At 42.4% G+C, this 20,874-nt stretch overlaps 1 protein-coding gene across 1 annotated transcript in view; it reads right to left on the bottom strand.

The window, feature by feature from the left end:
• The window catches only part of amon (prohormone processing protease amontillado), a 159,392-nt gene that overhangs the window by 31,053 nt on the left and 107,465 nt on the right, over positions 1-20,874 (bottom strand). The window contains exons 4-5 of the mRNA XM_070085361.1: positions 2,246-2,354; positions 1,777-1,814 (exon numbers count right to left, since the gene is read on the bottom strand). Coding sequence (XP_069941462.1) covers positions 1,777-1,814; positions 2,246-2,354 — 147 coding nt within the window. The remainder of the gene's footprint in view (positions 1-1,776; positions 1,815-2,245; positions 2,355-20,874) is intronic.

Raw genomic sequence — 20,874 nt, 5'->3', positions numbered from 1 at the left:
ATATATATATACATATATATATATACATATATACATATTACATATACATACATATATATATTATATATACATATATATATATTATATATACATATATATATATTATATATACATATATATATATTATATATACATATATATATATATTATATATACATATATATATATATATTATATATACATATATATATATATATTATATATACATATATATATATATATTATATATACATATATATATATATTATATATACATATATATATATATTATATATACATATATATATATTATATATACATACATATATATTATATATACATACATATATATATATATATATATATATATATATATATATATATATATATATATATATATATATATATATATATATATATATATATATATATATATATATATATATACATATATATATATATATATATATATATATATATATATATATATATATATATATATATATATATATATATATATATTATATATATACACATATATATATATATATATATATATATATATATATATATATTATATATAGATATTATATATATACATATATATATTATATATATATATATATTATATATATACATACATATATTATATATATATATATATATATTATATATACATATATATATTATATATGTTATATATATATATTATATATACATTATATATATATATACATATATATGTATATATATATATAGTATATATATATATATATATATATATATATATATATATATATATATATATATATATATATATATATATATATATATATATATATATATATATATATATATTAGTCATGCATCGCTTAACGACGGCGATATTTTCTGAGAAATGCGTCGTTAGGCGAGTTCGTCGTTATGTGTGAACTTCACAGTGTACTTACATAAACCTAGATGGTAAAGCCTAGTATACACCTAAGCTATATGATTTTTTTTCCATCATAGATTTTCTTGTAAGCAGATAATTCACCATGAACATTCCTCTATCGGTGTTGGGGTTCGTATTTTCAAATATTTTATGTAGCTTGTTAAGATCTGCAGAAGCTTCTGGTATATCCTTAAAGTACCCATGATAAAACACGAGAGTAAATGACGCACAAGAGAAAGTGATGCTATCAAGAGATGCAATAAACACCAGATATATGAAGCTGCTGCCGGCGTAACATCCCATACTGTCTTACAGTAAAGTTTTATATAAACAGAAAGAGTACACTCCAGAATAACGATAAAAAGTACAGTATAGTAAATACATAAACAGTAATAGTTGTTTATTATCATTATCAAGTATTATGTACTGTATATAACTGTGCAATACTTCTATACGACTGGCAGTGCAGTTAGTTTACATCACCGTCGTTGACCGAAACTTCGTGATGCGGCGCATGACTAACTAGAAACGTTCTGCCTTTGCGGATTCAGAGTAGAGGGAACAGCTGTAGCACTACTGAAGGATACGCACTGTGTAACTTCCTGCTTTTCAGTAACTTAGTCAGTCTACTATATTAGCAACAACTGTATAATGAAAATTTTATGCTGACCAAGACAGCTGACGTGATCAGCAGGGAGTGTTGTGGTGTGTCAGCTGCCTGATACTAGTAAGGTGTAGTGTTATTACCCAAGGTTCATATATTTGTACGTGGTGTGGTTAAGGACGGTACTTACACATGTGCATGGGGTAGTTAGGTAAGGACGGTAAACCATGTACGTGGTGTAGTTAAGGACAGTACTTACATAGTTGTGGCGCAGGTCAGGGTGCATGTAGTCGATGCCTGAAAAGTAGAGAGCTTGAATGAGACAAAAACGTGAACTCTACTTACAGTGAAGAAAAACAACTCACGATTAAATACTACACACTATTTGGAACTCACGACGCTATAAGAACAGTGAAGCGAGGAAACACAATCACAGAATACATAATACTCAAATACTACAGAACCCAAATGCTTACCTGACCTCTAATTCGGACACTACTATATGTGTCTTGCTCTTGCCTACTGAAAAGGACCTCAGACCTATATATAATTACTGACAGTAAGCACAAGTACTTCAGATTCCCGAGTACAAGAGGAAACAGGAATCCATGGAGAGTACCAGCGGCGACAGAAGCAAGGATTGAAAGGTACAGCAAGAATACAGAAAACAGAAAGAGGTGTTGCCTCATCAAGGAGAACAGTGTAGGAAATAGTGTCAGGATACTTACCATCGTCCATAATGGCTGTGGTGACGTTCCGACCAGTGAAGCCTTGAGCCCAGGCAGCCTCCACGTTCAGGTCTAGTCGTGGCTTTCCTCCATTCTGACCCGTGTTCTTCTGCGGGAGTACACGGAACACACTGAGCTCGATAGTTTATAACAATAATAATAAACAAGTAATAATACCCATGGGGAAGCCCTAAATCCGTCAGGGTCATAGTGTGCCTGGAAAATGAGATGTGGTTAAATTTGATTCCAGGAAAGAGAGTGTTACCCAGTTTCCTTTTGAGTTAGTAATGGCTGGCTGCCTGCTTACTGTCTTCGTATTGCTTCATCCCATCTTCTTCCATTCTTCCCTCCTTCTCTTCCCCTCTATTTATTACACTTAAAAGGGGTTTACAGGGGTTTGGGTCAGAATTCCTGCATTAGTTTTAAAAACTAAAAATCTGTTATCCTATCTTGTTGCTGGAAGCGACAGCGCAGCACCCGCCTTGTTGCTGGAAGCGACAGCGCACCACCCGCCTTGTTGCTGGAAGCGACAGCGCACCACCCGCCTTGTTGCTGGAAGCGACAGCGCACCACCCGCCTTGTTGCTGGAAGCGACAGCGCACCACCCGCCTTGTTGCTGGAAGCGACAGCGCACCACCCGCCTTGTTGCTGGAAGCGACAGCGCACCACCCGCCTTGTTGCTGGAAGCGACAGCGCACCACCCGCCTTGTTGCTGGAAGCGACAGCGCACCACCCGCCTTGTTGCTGGAAGCGACAGCGCACCACCCGCCTTGTTGCTGGAAGCGACAGCGCACCACCCGCCTTGTTGCTGGAAGCGACAGCGCAGCACCCGCCTTGTTGCTGGAAGCGACAGCGCAGCACCCGCCTTGTTGCTGGAAGCGACAGCGCAGCACCCGCCTTGTTGCTGGAAGCGACAGCGCAGCACCCGCCTTGTTGCTGGAAGCGACAGCGCAGCACCCGCCTTGTTGCTGGAAGCGACAGCACAGCACCCGCCTTGTTGCTGGAAGCGACAGCGCAGCACCCGCCTTGTTGCTGGAAGCGTCCAGCATTAAGACAGGAGAAACTACACACTTAGAACATTGACCAGTGACGCTGAAGCAAGAGGGGGAAGGCCAGAATATTTACAAGAGTAGGCGAGTGAAGAAGGGTGTGATAATGGAATTGAAATCAGAGGTAGTAGTGGTGGTAGTAGTATTATACTCGTGGGGAGCGCCAAACCCGTAGGGATTATACAACACCTGTGGCAGGGGGGAATATGGGAAGTATTTGGGCTTAATTCAGGGAACTGGTGCACAGATCCAATTCTCTGGACAAAGAGCCCCTCATCAGCGTCAAGGAACCTCCCTTGAGGGGATGGCGGCGGCGGCGGCGGCAGCGGCATAAGCACCACCACCACCAGGATCAGCAGCAGCATCTGCAGCACCACTACCACCACCACTACCATTACCTTCTTGCCACGCTCACTCTTGAATAACAGTATTCTGGTCTTATCTTCTTGCTTCAGAAACTCATAATGACCGAAACGTCATCATAAGTTTCTGCTCTCCTAAGTTGGGTTTATTTGTGTATTGTTCCAATAATATTTTGACTTTTTAATTACTTATTGACCCACAGGTAAGCGTATCATTCTTTCAGATTCCTTTGATGTTCTCTTTCCTTAAATTCCTCTTTCCTTCATATACAGCTGCTCTTATTACTTCTAGGCGCCGCAAGAATCAGCTTCACTTTCTCCGTAACGTCTTGCTGAGCAAGTTTTGCCCGCTTCCTTTTTCCAGTTCCTCAGATTCAACACCTTGGGCACTACCTTTCCTGATCATTCCCGCCTCTTACTTCAACAGTTCATACTTTTTACTGAATTTCAAGTTGATGAAGTCGCCTCCATCAACGACAATGTGCTCTCCTTTCCTCTCTCCAACATAATCTCGGTAACCTTCTCACAGCCATTACTACTTGCCACACCGCTCGCCTTAATTCGGAAATTCACTCAACTACATTACAGAACAAATTTCATCGTCTTAGCTCCGCCAGCCCTTGGTCCCAATTCTTCCTCACTGACTATTACTAATCTGTCTTTGACACACACACACACACATACACCAGCATGACCTTCTGGTTTTGGTTTTTCTTTGCCTCTATGCCTAGTCCTCGTACTGGCATAGATCTGATTAGCTCCTGCAATTCTTTTCACTCGTCTCACTCAAAATATGCTGACTTGTCCACTCTTCGTGGTGCTCTCATTCGTGCCCTTGATAACCTGTTGTTCAAGAACTGTCATTTTTTTCGTCGCTATCAACTTGCCCTTTCATCTTAAGTCTATTAATTATTGTCACCTTTCCTTCAGACAAAGACAGCTCGGTGGTTGTCCTTGATCACGAGGACTACTTCAGAAAACCTGAATCCTTGCTCTCTGACTTACACGTGTACACTTCTCTCGTCTCCAACCCTCTTTATTACATCAACAAAACTTTTAACCATCAACTTCGGACTCTCTCCTATCTCTTTTCTCCTGATTTTGATCTTGTTGAACGCTTCCGTGTTATTTGTCCCTACCTGCCTACCTCTCTACATTACTTCTACGGACTTCCTAAACTCATAAACCTGGTATCCCTCTATATCCCATCTGTCTGTTATGCTCTTGCCTCCTGGCTGGCCAGAACTCTCACCCCTCTTCTTGGTTCTTCTTCTGTTCGCCTCCTTCACTCTCAAGACTTCATCGAACGTGTTTGGCAACATTCGATCTGCCAAGTCTTGACGATGAGTTCCTCTTCACTAACATCCCTCTTGATGTTCTCAATTTTCTTAGAATGAAGGTCAGTGAAGTGCTACTTCGTCATTCTCGATATTATTCAACTTTGTGTAAACTCGACTTCTTTTTCCTTTAAAAATTAGTTTTATTCTTAAACCACTGGTGTTACTATGGGTTCCTGTATCCCTCCCTGCTAATCTTTATATGGAGCATTTCGAAACTGTTCTACTTGTTACTGGAGTACGTCCATCTCTCTGGCTCCGCTATGACATCTTTGCTCTCTGGCCACATAACTGGTCGCTTCCAACCTTCATTCCATGCACTTAATCTTGCTTCTTCCATCTATCTCAAAGCTGAATGAGAAGAACTCGTTGCTTCCTTCCCATGATGTACATGTCCATCGCTCGGTGACAAGCTTTTCGTTTTCCTTTCATCGCAAGCCAGTGCACAGTGGCACGTACATTCACTACTTTTCTTAACACGCTTTCCCTGCCTAGGGTTCTTTCTTTCATCTGTGAGTTAATTTCTTGACTCAGAAATTTAAACTCTTCACAGCTCGTTCTGTTGCCTTGGCTATCCTCTAGTTTTCATAAACTACTAGTATAGTTCATACTCTAGCTCTGCTCTGCTAATCTAGTTCATACTTCTCCTGTCACTGATGCTTCTGGAGTCTACTCCATTTACTGCTCCTTTTGTTCTTTCCGATACTTTGGTGAAACTGGCTACTCTTTCTGACGGATTTAAGGGGCACAAAAGTATTAAACTGGCCGCCACTAACAAGGTTCTTTTGTCATGTTAGAGATCACAGTCATCCCATTAACTGGTCCTCTATCAAAACTGTGTATCCTTCTTCTAACCCTCACAGACACCCGCTTGTCAAACCATCCCTTATACACAACATTTCTAGCCTGATTCTTAGTCTTTGCTTTGTCTCTGTTGATGCCTGCCTTTCTTATTACGTTGTCAAGTGCTACAAACTTCAGAACACTCGGGACTTGACCTGGTCTTCGTCTGTTCCTCTTCTCACCTCTTCACCTTTCCTATATTTTCATTGCCTTTCCTGTCTTCTGTCTGGGTGAGTTGTGTATTGCGAGATTTTTTCCCGCTGACTTTTTTTTCTCCTACGTCCGTGGGCCAGTAGTCCGCCTTCTCTTATCGACTACCTCCATTATCACTTCTACTATTGCTACTGCTACACTACCATTATTTCTTCCCTAGTTTTCCATTGTTATTACTGCTACTTTCTTTTTTCTACTTCTACCACCACTACAACCACAACCACCACCTATTTTCTCCTCTCTCCTCCCACTCTGTCGGCTTTCCCTTCCCTTTTTTCCTGTTCATTTGTGACTGCTACTACTAACTCTTTCACTACTTAACTTCACTATTACTTCTACCACTACTACTATTACCACTGCTACTTTTACTATTACTATTATTTCCGCTTTCTATGCTCTCCACCAACACTTTCATTACCTCTATTTCCACTACTATTTCCATTCCCTCCTTCCCCCTTCCTCTCTCGTATACATATCTTCTGGCCTTTTCCCCTTCTCGCTTCAGTGTGACTTGTCAATGGTCCAAGTCGGAGCGAAATGTCGTCATGAATTTCCCACTCCTAAATGTGGGTTGTGTATTGTTCCAGCACAGAATTGAAAGACATTCTGCAGTGAAATCTTTGGAGTATTAATGGTACACAGTCCCGACAGATATATGAATAAAACAATACCTGGGTATCTTATACTGAAGATGTATCGGCTCTCTAGGCTGAGGGACTGATTGTCTCGCCATCTGCTGTCTTCAGTTTCAACACCTTCATAGTACCTCTGTACTGAATTGAAAAAGTCACTGGTTTGCTAGACATGACTGAACTTTGTGAAGTGCCTTCATGAAGTCCAGTCGTGAACTTCATGAAGATGCATCAATGGAGATAGTGTGTTTCTAACTACTTGTCGGCTCAAACGACCGTTCATCAACAGGTCTTGTAGCCTAATCAATCAGATGTCAGCTTTCTTTCTGTGTCTGACGCGCAGCAAGAGGCGGTATGCCACTGGACTTCATCCACTGTCCGCCTGTGTTTATCTGTGTCTGTAGTATGTAACTGTCAGCTAAACAAGAAACTATGGATAGCAGATATCCTTCGGACACTTACTGTTTTCTTAAATTCTTTTCCAGGTTATGTGCATTATAATTGGGCATCTCTCGTCCTCCCGATGACTGCACGACTCCTGTGTGTTGTCACTTTTTTTTGTGTTAGTTCATCAAGAATATTTTGGGAAAATATTTGATTATAGGGGATGGATATTAGAAGAACATATCATCTGCCAGTAGGCCTGCTGTAGTGTTCCTCCATTCTTATGTTTATTTAAACAGAACGAGTATGTGTAGTGTTGTTAGTGTGTAAGTGTTTATGCACTTGTAAGGATAAGAAATTTTGACCTTTATCTTGAACTACAGTGAGCTGAACAGAGTATTCTTTACCTTGAACTACAGTGAGCTGAACAAAGTATTCTTTACCTTGAACTACAGTGAGCTTAACAAAGTATTCTTTACCTTGAACTACAGTGAACTTAAAGTATTCTTTACCTTGAACTACAGTGAGCTGAACAAAGTATTCTTTACCTTGAACTACAGTGAGCTGAACAAAGTATTCTTTACTACAGTGAGCTGAACAAAATATTCTGCAAAAATGTACGGAAAGACAGCAGTGCTAGATATATATGACCAGGAATATATCTAGTGAAACAGAATTTTGAGTTTACCAATCCACGTCTGCCTACTACCAGTCAGCTGTCCAGGACAGCATCACCAGAGACCAGTCTGGTTGGGTCAGGGACCCGCCAAAACTACTTAAGGAGCGTCGATAGAAGAAACACCCTGGGACCTAAATGAAAACCTCAGCCCCGAGAAATGCCGCAGGAGACGACAGAATGAAGAGACAAGAGATGGAACCAACAGAGACACACCCAGCTTAGTAGCCAGTCACACTCACCCTTGAGCATGACTGTCAAGCAGTCATAACCTTGAGTGCATGATGGACAGACCAATCAGAATGCAGGATCCTTGGCGACAAACTGGGAACTGAGACACTCCAGAACAACCCAACAACACGAGCAGTTGTTTAAGCAAGGAATTTTTATTCCAATCTAAATAGACAGTTAATATGAAAATTTATATAAGAAACATTAAGAAACATTGTCAAACACAGTTTAAACATGGATAAATATTTTAATTAACTCAGACACTCTAGTGTCTGAGTTGGGCTAAAGGTTAGGTAAAGTTTGTCAAGAAACAGGACAAGTGTTTCCTGACTCAGGTCTAAGTCATATGATGACCCGCAGCTGGAGCTTAAGTTTAATATTAATTAGAGTTAACTTTAAAGGTACACCTGTCAAGAGATGAATCAGATTTTCTCGGATTCACTTCACCGATATTTTGTAAATTCAAGGGTATTAAACAAGATGACTCTAACCCATAAAATGGGGAATGAAATTAACTGTGTATGTATACTGAGACATAACATCTCTCGGTGGTGTTGACATTGATCTCTACGACGTCTCGAGCCGCAGACACACGCTCACTGGTACTATTATATTACTCTTTGCTTTTAACTCTTCACCAGACGAATAAATCGAATACTGATGTCAAGGGCATCAATATATCTGGAGTGTGTTCCGGGGGTCAACGCCCCCGCGGTCCGGTCCCTGACCAGGGCTATCAGCGTGTAAATGTTTGTCAATTAATTGCGAGTTTTCACGCAATAGTACACATGTCAGTTCTGAACCATCTTAAGTGACGATGTTCAACGTTCGTTCATTTGTAGTACCAACTATAGAGAACAGATATATTATATATTACTCCTGTAGGGAACAGAAAGACCGTAGTTAACGCAGAGGGCCACGCAGTCACCCATTCAGTTGCTGGTCGGGTCATCATGTGTTGAACCTGGTTACTCGATAGTTAACATAATTCTATATTATATAAAATATGAATAGTTTTAGGATCGAATTTGCTTAAAAAGAGATAAAATACAATAGTTAAAAAACAACGAATTATTAATGGTTACAAATAATTTTTAATGTTTGTAAGTTTTTATTATCAGTAATTATCAAACCGTCTAACAAACCTCAATCAAAATACTTTACATTCAAACACCCCTCAAGGAAGGTTCCTTGATGTTGGTGAGGGGCTCTTGATTTAGGGAATTGGATCTGTGCTCCAGTTCCCCGAATTAAGCCTGAATGCCTTCCACATCCCCCCCCCCATGCGCTGTATAATCCTCCGGGTTTAGCGCTTCCCCTTGATTATAATAATAATAATAATACATTCAAACTTCTGCATCATAATCGCTGTTGATTTTTCAATCCTTTGGTTCGTAAATATTAATATAATTGGCAGTGAATGGGGCAAAAAAAAGAAAAATAATTTTTTTTTTAAACTGTCAACTTCTGAAAGAAAAATACGATAGGTTATTGGATTTATAATTTCTTCGGTAAACTGGCTCAGGGTGTTGGCTCTACAGAGAAGTTAAACCTGACATTATAACTACTCTCCCTGCTTTCTACTGCTTCTGCTGTTTACTTTCATTTCCCCTACGACTACTTATTCTTCCTCTCTTTGTCCCGTCCCTGTCCCTCTCGCCTGTATATGCTGGCTCCTTCACTCTTTTGTGTAAGATATCTAATGGTTATAGTCATAACCATTAGATATCTTACCGGTAAGCCAGCGGAAGGTCTCGGTCAGATGAGCGAAAGATCTAGCTGCGGGTCATTGTATGACTAAGACCCGCGTCAGGAAACACCTGTCCTGTTTCCTGACAAACATTACCTAACCTAATCTTTTGTGTTAGTGTGACTCGTAAATGGTCCAAGTCGGACCGAAACGTCGTCGTAAGCTTCTCTCTTCCATGTGGAGGTTATTTGTGTACTAAAGCTACCCAATGTTTAAGCTTCAGTCACCCTACTAACAATGCTCTGCAGGTTTTATTCAAATTTAACCTCCCTCACTCCCTCTCTCTCTCCCTCACTCTCTCTCTCTCTCTCTCTCTCTCTCTCTCTCTCTCTCTCTCTCTCTCTCTCTCTCTCTCTCTCTCTCTCTCTCTCTCTCTCTCTCTCTCTCTCTCTCTCTCTCTCTCTATCTCTCTCTCTCTCAGGCTGTCTCTTAAACACGAGTCTCTGAGACAGGTGGCTCATAGTTTAGAGTTTACGTCTATACGATCCTGGTAATTCAGCTAGCCCTATAATATGTAAATTATATGTAATATTTCACGATGTAAGTTGTGTACCCACTAAAGATTTTATTAACGTCCAGCACGAGTACTCTGATAAATGTCAGTCATCCCATTTATCTAATTTAAATAACTTAATTCTCACGTTATTGTCCTGACGAGCGTTTATCTTTAATTAATCACTGAGAAAACTTATTTATATTACTGCACGAAAAAAATCACAATGGTTATATGGACCAGCTATTAACGGGGTTGTGCTCTATGCACTTTGCATACCAGTAATTCCTAATTGTAAGATTTTTTTTACTTATATATATAAACTCTTGGCTCATTTACTAGAATTTTGTTAATATAGAACACGTTTAATGACCATACGGGTTTAACGTATAATGTAAAGATATTAAATTTTTACTTAAACTGGAAGTGAGGAAGAATTCGTCTTTCGTAAGCCATGAATGTCATAAGAGGCTAGTAAAATGCCGGGAGCAAGGGGCTAGTAACCCCCTTCTACTGTATAAATTTCTAACTGTACACAGAAAAAAAACTTTCGTTTTTCTAGTTAGGTCAACCTGCCTCGGTGGGAGACGGCCGGGGTGTCAGAAAAAAAAATTATTAATTTTGAGTTACTGGAGAACTGGCGACATGTTATTTATAAGAGGCTTCTGCCTGTGTTATTACGGTTGTGGGGTGACTGTAGAGGCAGCGGCGGTTAGCAGCAAGGTGACTGTAGAGGCAGCGGCGGTTAGCAGCAAGGTGACTGTAGAGGCAGCGGCGGGTAGCAGCAAGGTGACTGTAGAGGCAGCGGCGGGTAGCAGCAAGGTGACTGTAGAGGCAGCGGCGGGTAGCAGCAAGGTGACTGTAGAGGCAGCGGCGGGTAGCAGCAAGGTGACTGTAGAAGCAGCGGCGGGTAGCAGCAAGGTGACTGTAGAGGCAGCGGCGGGTAGCAGCAAGGTGACTGTAGAGGCAGCGGCGGGTAGCAGCAAGGTGACTGTAGAGGCAGCGGCGGGTAGCAGCAAGGTGACTGTAGAGGCAGCGGCGGGTAGCAGCAAGGTGACTGTAGAGGCAGCGGCGGGTAGCAGCAAGGTGACTGTAGAGGCAGCGGCGGGTAGCAGCAATGTGACTGTAGAGGCAGCGGCGGGTAGCAGCAATGTGACTGTAGAGGCAGCGGCGGGTAGCAGTAAGGTGACTGTAGAGGCAGCGGCGGGTAGCAGTAAGGTGACTGTAGAGGCAGCGGCGGGTAGCAGTAAGGTGACTGTAGAGGCAGCGGCGGGTAGCAGCAATGTGACTGTAGAGGCAGCGGCGGGTAGCAGCAATGTGACTGTAGAGGCAGCGGCGGGTAGCAGTAAGGTGACTGTAGAGGCAGCGGCGGGTAGCAGCAAGGTGAATGTAGAGGCAGCGGCGGGTAGCAGCAAGGTGACTGTAGAGGCAGCGGCGGGGAGCAGCCAGGTGACTGTAGAGGCTTCGGCGGGTAGCAGCAAGGTGACTGTAGAGGCAGCGGCGGGTAGCAGTAAGGTGACTGTAGAGGCAGCGGCGGGTAGCAGCAATGTGACTGTAGAGGCAGCGGCGGGTAGCAGCAAGGTGACTGTAGAGGCAGCGGCGGGTAGCAGCAAGGTGACTGTAGAGGCAGCGGCGGGTAGCAGCAAGGTGACTGTAGAGGCAGCGGCGGGTAGCAGCAAGGTGACTGTAGAGGCAGCGGCGGGTAGCAGCAAGGTGACTGTAGAGGCAGCGGCGGGTAGTAGCAAGGTGACTGTAGAGGCAGCGGCTGGTAGCAGCAAGGTGACTGTAGAGGCAGCGGCGGGTAGCAGCAAGGTGACTGTAGAGGCAGCGGCGGGTAGCAGCAAGGTGACTGTAGAGGCAGCGGTGGGTAGTAGCAAGGTGACTGTAGAGGCAGCGGCGGGTAGCAGCAAGGTGACTGTAGAGGCAGCGGCGGGTAGCAGCAATGTGACTGTAGAGGCAGCGGCTGGTAGCAGCAAGGTGACTGTAGAGGCAGCGGCGGGTAGCAGCAAGGTGACTGTAGAGGCAGCGGTGGGTAGTAGCAAGGTGACTGTAGAGGCAGCGGCGGGTAGCAGCAAGGTGACTGTAGAGGCAGCGGCTGGTAGCAGCAAGGTGACTGTAGAGGCAGCGGCGGGTAGCAGCAAGGTGACTGTAGAGGCAGCGGTGGGTAGTAGCAAGGTGACTGTAGAGGCAGCGGCGGGTAGCAGCAATGTGACTGTAGAGGCAGCGGCGGGTAGCAGCAAGGTGACTGTAGAGGCAGCGGCGGGTAGCAGCAAGGTGACTGTAGAGGCAGCGGCGGGTAGCAGCAATGTGACTGTAGAGGCAGCGGCGGGTAGCAGCAAGGTGACTGTAGAGGCAGCGGCGGGTAGCAGCAAGGTGACTGTAGAGGCAGCGGCGGGTAGCAGCAATGTGACTGTAGAGGCAGCGGCGGGTAGCAGCAATGTGACTGTAGAGGCAGCGGCGGGTAGCAGTAAGGTGACTGTAGAGGCAGCGGCGGGTAGCAGCAATGTGACTGTAGAGGCAGCGGCGGGTAGCAGCAAGGTGACTGTAGAGGCAGCGGCGGGTAGCAGCAATGTGACTGTAGAGGCAGCGGCGGGTAGCAGCAAGGTGACTGTAGAGGCAGCGGCGGGTAGCAGCAATGTGACTGTAGAGGCAGCGGCGGGTAGCAGCAATGTGACTGTAGAGGCAGCGGCGGGTAGCAGCAATGTGACTGTAGAGGCAGCGGTGGGTAGTAGCAAGGTGACTGTAGAGGCAGCGGCGGGTAGCAGCAATGTGACTAGAGGCAGCGGTGGGTAGTAGCAAGGTGACTGTAGAGGCAGCGGCGGGTAGTAGCAAGGTGACTGTAGAGGCAGCGGTGGGTAGTAGCAAGGTGACTGTAGAGGCAGCGGCGGGTAGCACCAATGTGGGATAATATAACCCAGGAAGAATTAAGATTATTTGTGAGGTTCTCTCAGGCGGACAACTAATATGGGTGAGCCAAGAACCAGGTTCCAACGTGAGGAGATGTTACCTTCAGAGTGACGGTCTTGAGCCAGTTCAAGAACCGAACCAAAAGGTACCTAATGAATGTAGCGACAGAAAGGGAGGAGAATATTTTATTTTTTTTAGCTAACACACATGTAAATATAAAGAACTCAGTTTACCTTATCCTTAATATATCTCCTTTATAGTTTAATAATAAGATATTATCTCCTTTATAGATAAATAATGAAACATTAAAAGGACCCCAATGGAAATAAGTCACTCTGACATTTTTAGGTTATCCCAAGTTCTCTACACATATGCTGCTATGTATGATAATCTATGTAACTGTGTATACCTGAATAAGCTTACTTTGTGAGAACACTCGTGGCGTGGGCTGACACCTGCGCACGCCCTCTAGCAAGGAGTAAATGAAACAACCCCAGGAGGGCATTGTGAAATTACGAGGATAAACACTTTTAAACTATTAATACACGTGAATATAGGCAGAGTGGCACCGTCACAATATAGGCAGAGTGGCACTGTCACAATATAGGCAGAGTGGCACCGTCACAATATAGGCAGAGTGGCACTGTCACAATATAGGCAGAGTGGCACTGTCACAATATAAGCAGAGTGGCACTGTCACAATATACGCAGAGTGGCACTGTCACAATATAGGCAGAGTGGCACTGCCACAATATAGGCAGAGTGACACTGTCACAATATAGGCAGAGTGGCACTGTCACAATATACGCAGAGTGGCACCGTCACAATATAGGCAGAGTGGCACTGTAACAATATAGGCAGAGTGGCACTGTCACAATATAGGCAGAGTGGCACCGTCACAACATAGGCAGAGTGGCACTGTAACAATATAGGCAGAGTGGCACTGCCACAATATAGGCAGAGTGGTACTGTCACAATATAGGCAGAGAGGGTGGCACCGCCATAATATAGGCAGAGAGAGTGGCACTGTCACAATATGGGCAGAGAGAGTGGCTCCGTCACAATATAGGCAGAGAGAGTGGCACTGTCACAATATATGCAGAGAGAGTGGCGCTGCCACAATATAAGCAGAGCGAGTGGCACTGTCACAATATGGGCAGAGAGAGTGGCACCGTTATAATATAGGCAGAGAGAGTGGCACCGTCACAATATAGGCAGAGAAAGTGGCACTGTCACAATATAGGCAGAGAGAGTGGCACTGTCACAATGACCTCTTAGCTGTCGAAGCACCTTTAAAAAAGGCAATTTCCTGCCGTCCCCGAGGGCAGGCTGAGGGACTGACCACCTCAAACTATTTCTCCAAGGTTGATGGACTGATTATATCATTTTTACCTCACCACTACCACTGCTTGCAATACATTCTCCTCAGTATTTGACTGATGAAGCCTATCGCGTAGGCGAAACGTTTCAACAATAGACGCCCAGTTGTTGCACATATCTCCCTCCTGCTCATTAACATGTCAGTATTATGTACCATTTTCAACATAGTTGGTTAATGTTAAAGTCTGTCGACACACGAGGGTCATTAAGGCTGAGTGTCACCTCTTTACCACCAACAATGTATCAGTAATTTGTATATAAATTTAGTTTCCATCTTTAAACATTTGTGATCAATGACATGCAGTTATGTTATTTTATTTCTATCAATTTTAATATTTCCAAGTAAATTATTATAACTTTTAATATTTTTAAATACTTCTAAGTAATGAATGACCAAATAATGGAGGAGATTTATTTAATTTTTGAAAGGCAAATATTTCTGTAAAAATCTTCTTCGTTTAATACAGTGATTAGATTCACAAGAAAGCGCTAAAATCACGTGGGTTAAATCGTGTCTGAGAAACGGAGATAAAGTTTAATGGAGGATAAAGCCTGTCTACTGTACTAGGGTCATTAAGGCCACAAGTAATTTTCTCACCAACAGACAAAAACACCGTAATCTCTAAGACAGGGATTTAAATAAACTCTCACCATATATACACACTGAGAGAAGTACATCTCTTGGTGTATATATCCTGGGTTACACTCTTTTGAAGGCTCAGTAAAGCCTAGTTCAGGCATTAAAGTTGAATAAAAATGGACATTATACTAGCTTCAGGCCAGCAGCAGAGATCCTAATGGTTTCTCGTGAAACTGTAATGGTCTATAAATCTATTGCAGGTCTGCCGAGCGCTTAGTCAGAAAATTAAAAAAAAAATAAACAGCATATGTTAGAGGAGGTTTGGAGAAAAGAAAGCAAAATATTTGAAGAGCTGTGTTTTAGATTTCTTCAGCCAGCAGCGTGAAAATCCCAAACCCGGACCAGTGGTAGAAACCTTTAACTTAGTAGGATGTATTATCTGACTGATAACGCAGTCGACTTCGTACAGCAGGACTGAACCTAAGTCATCCAGCAAGAAGGAGATAACCCCGAAGGACATTACGGTCGTTGTAGTTTGTAAATCAGTCATTGCTAACTGATCCTTCCCCCTGACCTGTGACCATCCACTGAGGACGCGCAGCAGCAACATCAACAGTAAGTTTATTCAGGTATACACAAATACAGTTACATAGATTATCACACATAGCAGCATATGTGTAGAGAACCTGGAATAACCCCTCAAAAAGTCAGACAAACTGATTTATTATCACTGGGGTCCTTGTGATAAGTATTAATTATATTTAAAATTTAAAAACAGGTAAGTTAAAATAAAAGAAGATACACTGGGATACAGATAAAATTAATTGACATTAAAGATAGGATCAGATTACAATATCACTCTCCTGCCTTTCTGTAGCTTATTTATAAGGTACATTTTGGTTCTTTTCTTGAACTGGCTCATGCTTTGACAGGCTTTGACATGTGCAGGCAGTCTATTCCATTCTTTTATTGCTGTACAGGAAAAAGTCTTTGAAGCCTGACCGCAGAATCTAGGTACTGCAAAGTTATTCTCCCTTCCCCTAGTTCTACAATTGCATTGGTTCCCGGCCTTAACAAAATTGGCAGTAAAATATCGGGGACGCTGGTTGTCTGCATTTAGCATTAGTTGTTTTAGTCTGTTTTCAACATTCAGTTGTTGAAATTCATTCTGATCTACATGCTCTCTTGGACTCAGGTCCAGAATGAATCTCATCATTTTGTTCTGTTTTATTTTTTTTTGTTAAGACATAGTACTATAAAGAACAAGAGTCGTCTATATAACACAACCGTTCCCAAATATCCACGTCTCTCCCTCTACATGTTCGCAGTATCCGGATTCAGAACCAGGTAGATCCATGGGCAGCATGAGAACAGCTGATAATAGACCTAGCTAGCACCCGACGTATCTCCACCAGCACAGGAGCAGGTTATGCGGAACATCCTGAGATCCCTGACAACCCTTCTGGAGCGAGCGGAACATCTAACCAACAGGGACACCGGGTAGAAGATAGAGAAATCGACGAAATATTTTTTATTCGGAATTATCGGTGACCTTATTACAGGTAGGACAACTATCAGCAAGGGTACCAGCAGCACTACCAGAGGTACCAGCACAGCTACGACTAGGACTACAGCAATACCAACAACTCAGGACGTCTCAGCACCCAGCAATGCCGTCCTCTCAGCATGTCTCAGCACCCAACAACACCCTCCACTCAGCATGTCTCAGCACCCAACAACACCCTCCACTCAGCATGTTCCCTCACACCGATACTTTTCCCTACACTTAGCTAATAGTCACAAAAGTTCTAAGAAACATGACCGCTAACCACTTGATTCCTAATAACTACAATCCAGGACAGTTGCCTCTCGCAACTACTGGACAACTATGCCACTGTCTTAAACGCTCTAGAAGACACAGTGCACATTAAGTCTGCTCAGATTTTGCAAAAGCCTTCGGCACGTTCCATCATGGTGTAACAGCACATCAAATTCGCGTAAAAGGTACTATTTGAAAAATGGACTAATGGATACTAAACTTTCTAACCAACAGTAAACAGAGTTAAGTTCGAGGCTGCCACAGTGAACAGCTCTGTTCCCCAAGGCACAGTACTCACCCCCATTTTGTCCTCGTCCTCCTCATACCTGACATTAAGAACAAAAATGCAAAATTCCGTGACTGGAATAATACACAAATAACCCGCACCCGTCTGGTTGAATCCTTCCTTATATACAACTTTCCTTGTAGTCGTGGCTTTGTCTCTGTAGCTGCCTTCCATTCCCATTACATTGTCAAATGCTTCAAACTTCAGAACACCCGTGACTTAACCTGATTCTTTATTTCTCCTTCTCTCTCTTCCCCTTTCCTTTGTTCATCTTTGTTTTTTTTTTTTTTTACTTCTGCCTTGGGTGTTTGGCCCTTTAATTCACACTCCTTTTGTTTTTGTTGCTACTCCTTGTGGGCCCTTAGCTCTTCTGCAGTGCTCCTCTTTCTTGGCATTTGGTTCACTCCACTATTATTACCACTACCTATCTACATCTTCTCCTACCACCTCTCTAATTCCTCTACCACCACCTCTCTACTTCCTCTCCTACCACCTCTCTACTCCCTCTACTACCACATCTCTACTTCCTCTACTACCACCTCTCTACTTCCTCTACCACCACCTCTCTACATCCTCTCCCACCTCCTCTCTACTTCCTCTACTACCACTTCTCTACTTCGTCTACCACCACCTCTCTACTTCCTCTCCTTCCACCTCTCTACATTCTCTCTTACTACCTCTCTTGTTACGTCTCTGCTTGCTGGCCTATGTATACCGCCTCCTCTCCTTTCTGTTAGTGTGACTTTGTAAATGGTTCAAGTCAGACCGAAACGTCGTATTAAGCTCCACCTAAGTGCGGGTTATATGTGTATACAGGAGCGACGTGCATTTAGGACAGTAATCTCCATAATCATTTGTTTTTCCCCACCAATACTCACCCCTCCACTCACATGCCCTCCCCACCAATACTTCCCCTCCACTCATGTCCTCCTCCACCAATACTTCCCCCTCCACTAGGTAATCCAATCTGTAGTTTTTTCCTCCTCCACAATTTTCAATAATAATCCAATCACAAAATTTTCCACTAATCTTGGTTCATGCTTTTTCTGATTTATAGAAAAAATGGGGAAATGGAAAAGGATGGGAAGACTGTGTATTGTGTACTGAGTACAGTGTATTGTGTGCTGAGTACAGTGTATTGTGTACTGAGTACAGTGTATTGTGTGCTGAGTACAGTGTATTGTGTGCTGAGTACAGTGTATTGTGTGCTGAGTACAGTGTATTGTATACTGAGTACAGTGTATTGTGTACTGAGTACAGTGTATTGTGTACTGAGTACAGTGTATTGTGTGTTGAGTACAGTGTATTGTATACTGAGTACAGTGTATTGTGTACTGAGTACAGTGTATTGTGTACTGAGTACAGTGTATTGTGTGCTGAGTACAGTGTATTGTGTGCTGAGTACAGTGTATTGTGTGCTGAGTACAGTGTATTGTATACTGAGTACAGTGTATTGTGTACTGAGTACAGTGTATTGTGTACTGAGTACAGTGTATTGTGTGCTGAGTACAGTGTATTGTGTACTGAGTACAGTGTATTGTGTACTGAGTACAGTGTATTGTGTACTGAGTACAGTGTATTGTGTACTGAGTGCAGTGTATTGTGTACTGAGTACAGTGTATTGTGTACTGAGCACAGTGTATTGTGTACTGAGTACAGCGTATTGTGTACTGAGTACAGTGTATTGTGTACTGAGTACAGTGTATTGTGTACTGAGTACAGTGTATTGTGTACTGAGTACAGTGTATTGTGTACTGAGTACAGCGTATTGTGTACTGAGTACAGTGTATTGTGTACTGAGTACAGTGTATTATGTACTGAGTACAGTGTATTGTGTACTGAGTACAGTGTATTGTGTACTGAGTACAGTGTATTGTGTACTGAGTACAGTGTATTGTGTACTGAGTACAGTGTATTGTGTACTGAGTACAGTGTATTGTGTACTGAGCACAGTGTATTGTGCACTGAGTACAGCGTACTGTGTACTGAGTACAGTGTATTGTGTACTGAGTACAGTGTATTGTGTACTGAGTACAGTGTATTGTGTGCTGAGTACATTGTATTGTGTACTGAGTACAGTGTATTGTGTACTGAGTACAGTGTAGGTTGTACTGAGTACAGTGTACTGTGTACTGAGTACAGTGTATTGTGTACTGAGTACAGCGTACTGTGTACTGAGTACAGTGTATTGTGTACTGAGTACAGTGTATTGTGTACTGAGTACAGTGTATTGTGTGCTGAGTACATTGTATTGTGTACTGAGTACAGTGTATTGTGTACTGAGTACAGTGTATTGTGTACTGAGTACAGTGTAGGCTGTACTGAGTATAGTGTATTGTGTACTGAGAACAGTGTATTGTGTACTGAGTACAATGTATTGTGTACTGAGTACAGTGTATTGTGTACTGAGTACAGTGTATTGTGTACTGAGTACAGTGTAGGTTGTACTGAGTACAGTGTACTGTGTACTGAGTACAGTGTATTGTGTACTGAGTACAGTGCACTGTGTGCTGAGTACAGTGTATTGTGTACTGAGTACAGTGTAGGTTGTACTGAGTACAGTGTACTGTGTTCTGAGTACAGTGAATTGTGTACTGAGTACAGTGTATTGTGTACTGAGTACAGTGTATTGTGTACTGAGTACAGTGTATTGTGTACTGAGTACAGTGTATTGTGTACTGAGTACAGTGTAGGTTGTACTGAGTACAGTGTATTGTGTACTGAGTACAGTGTATTGTGTACTGAGTACAGTGCACTGTGTGCTGAGTACAGTGTATTGTGTACTGAGTACAGTGTAGGTTGTACTGAGTACAGTGTATTGTGTACTAAGTACAGTGCACTGTGTACTGAGTACAGTGTAGGGTGTACTGAGTACAGTGTAGGCTGTACTGAGTACAGTGTAGGCTGTGCAGAGTACAGTGTAGGGTGTACTGAGTACAGTGTAGGCTGTGCAGAGTACAGTGTATTGTGTACTGAGTACAGTGCACTGTGTGCTGAGTACAGTGTATTGTGTACTGAGTACAGCGTAGGTTGTACTGAGTACAGTGTATGGTGTACTGAGTACAGCGTAGGGTGTACTGGGTACAGTGTAGGGTGTACTGAATGCAGTGCAGGTTGAACTGAGGGTGTACAGTGTTGTGTATACTGAGGATGTACAGTGTTGTGTATACTGAGGGTATACAGTGTTGTGTATACTGAGTTTATACAGGGTTGTGTATTCTGAGGGTATACAGTGTTGTGTATATTGAGAGTGTACAGTGTTGTCTATACTGATTGTATACAGTGTTGTGTATACTGAGAGTATACAGTGTTATTTATACTGATTGTATACAATGTGTTTATACTGAGAGTATAGAGTGTTGTGTATGCTGAGGATATACAGTGCTGTGTATACTGAGGCTATACAGTGTTGAGAATACTAAGAGTATACAGTGTTTTGTATACTGAGGATATACAGTGTTGTGTATACTGAGAGTATACAGTGTTATTTATACTGATTGTATACAATGTGTTTATACTGAGAGTATAGAGTTGTGTATACTGAGGATATACAGTGCTGTGTATACTGAGGCTATACAGTGTTGAGAATACTAAGAGTATACAGTGTTTTGTATACTGAGGATATACAGCGTTGTGTATACTGAGGATATACAGTGTTGTGTATACTGAGCATATGCAGTGTTATGT

The sequence above is a fragment of the Cherax quadricarinatus genome, chromosome 15 (genome assembly GCF_038502225.1).
Source record: "Cherax quadricarinatus isolate ZL_2023a chromosome 15, ASM3850222v1, whole genome shotgun sequence".
Taxonomy (NCBI): Eukaryota; Metazoa; Arthropoda; class Malacostraca; order Decapoda; family Parastacidae; genus Cherax; species Cherax quadricarinatus.
The sequence above is the reverse complement of the archived record's forward strand: the minus strand, read 5'-3'. Positions and strand labels throughout refer to the sequence as shown.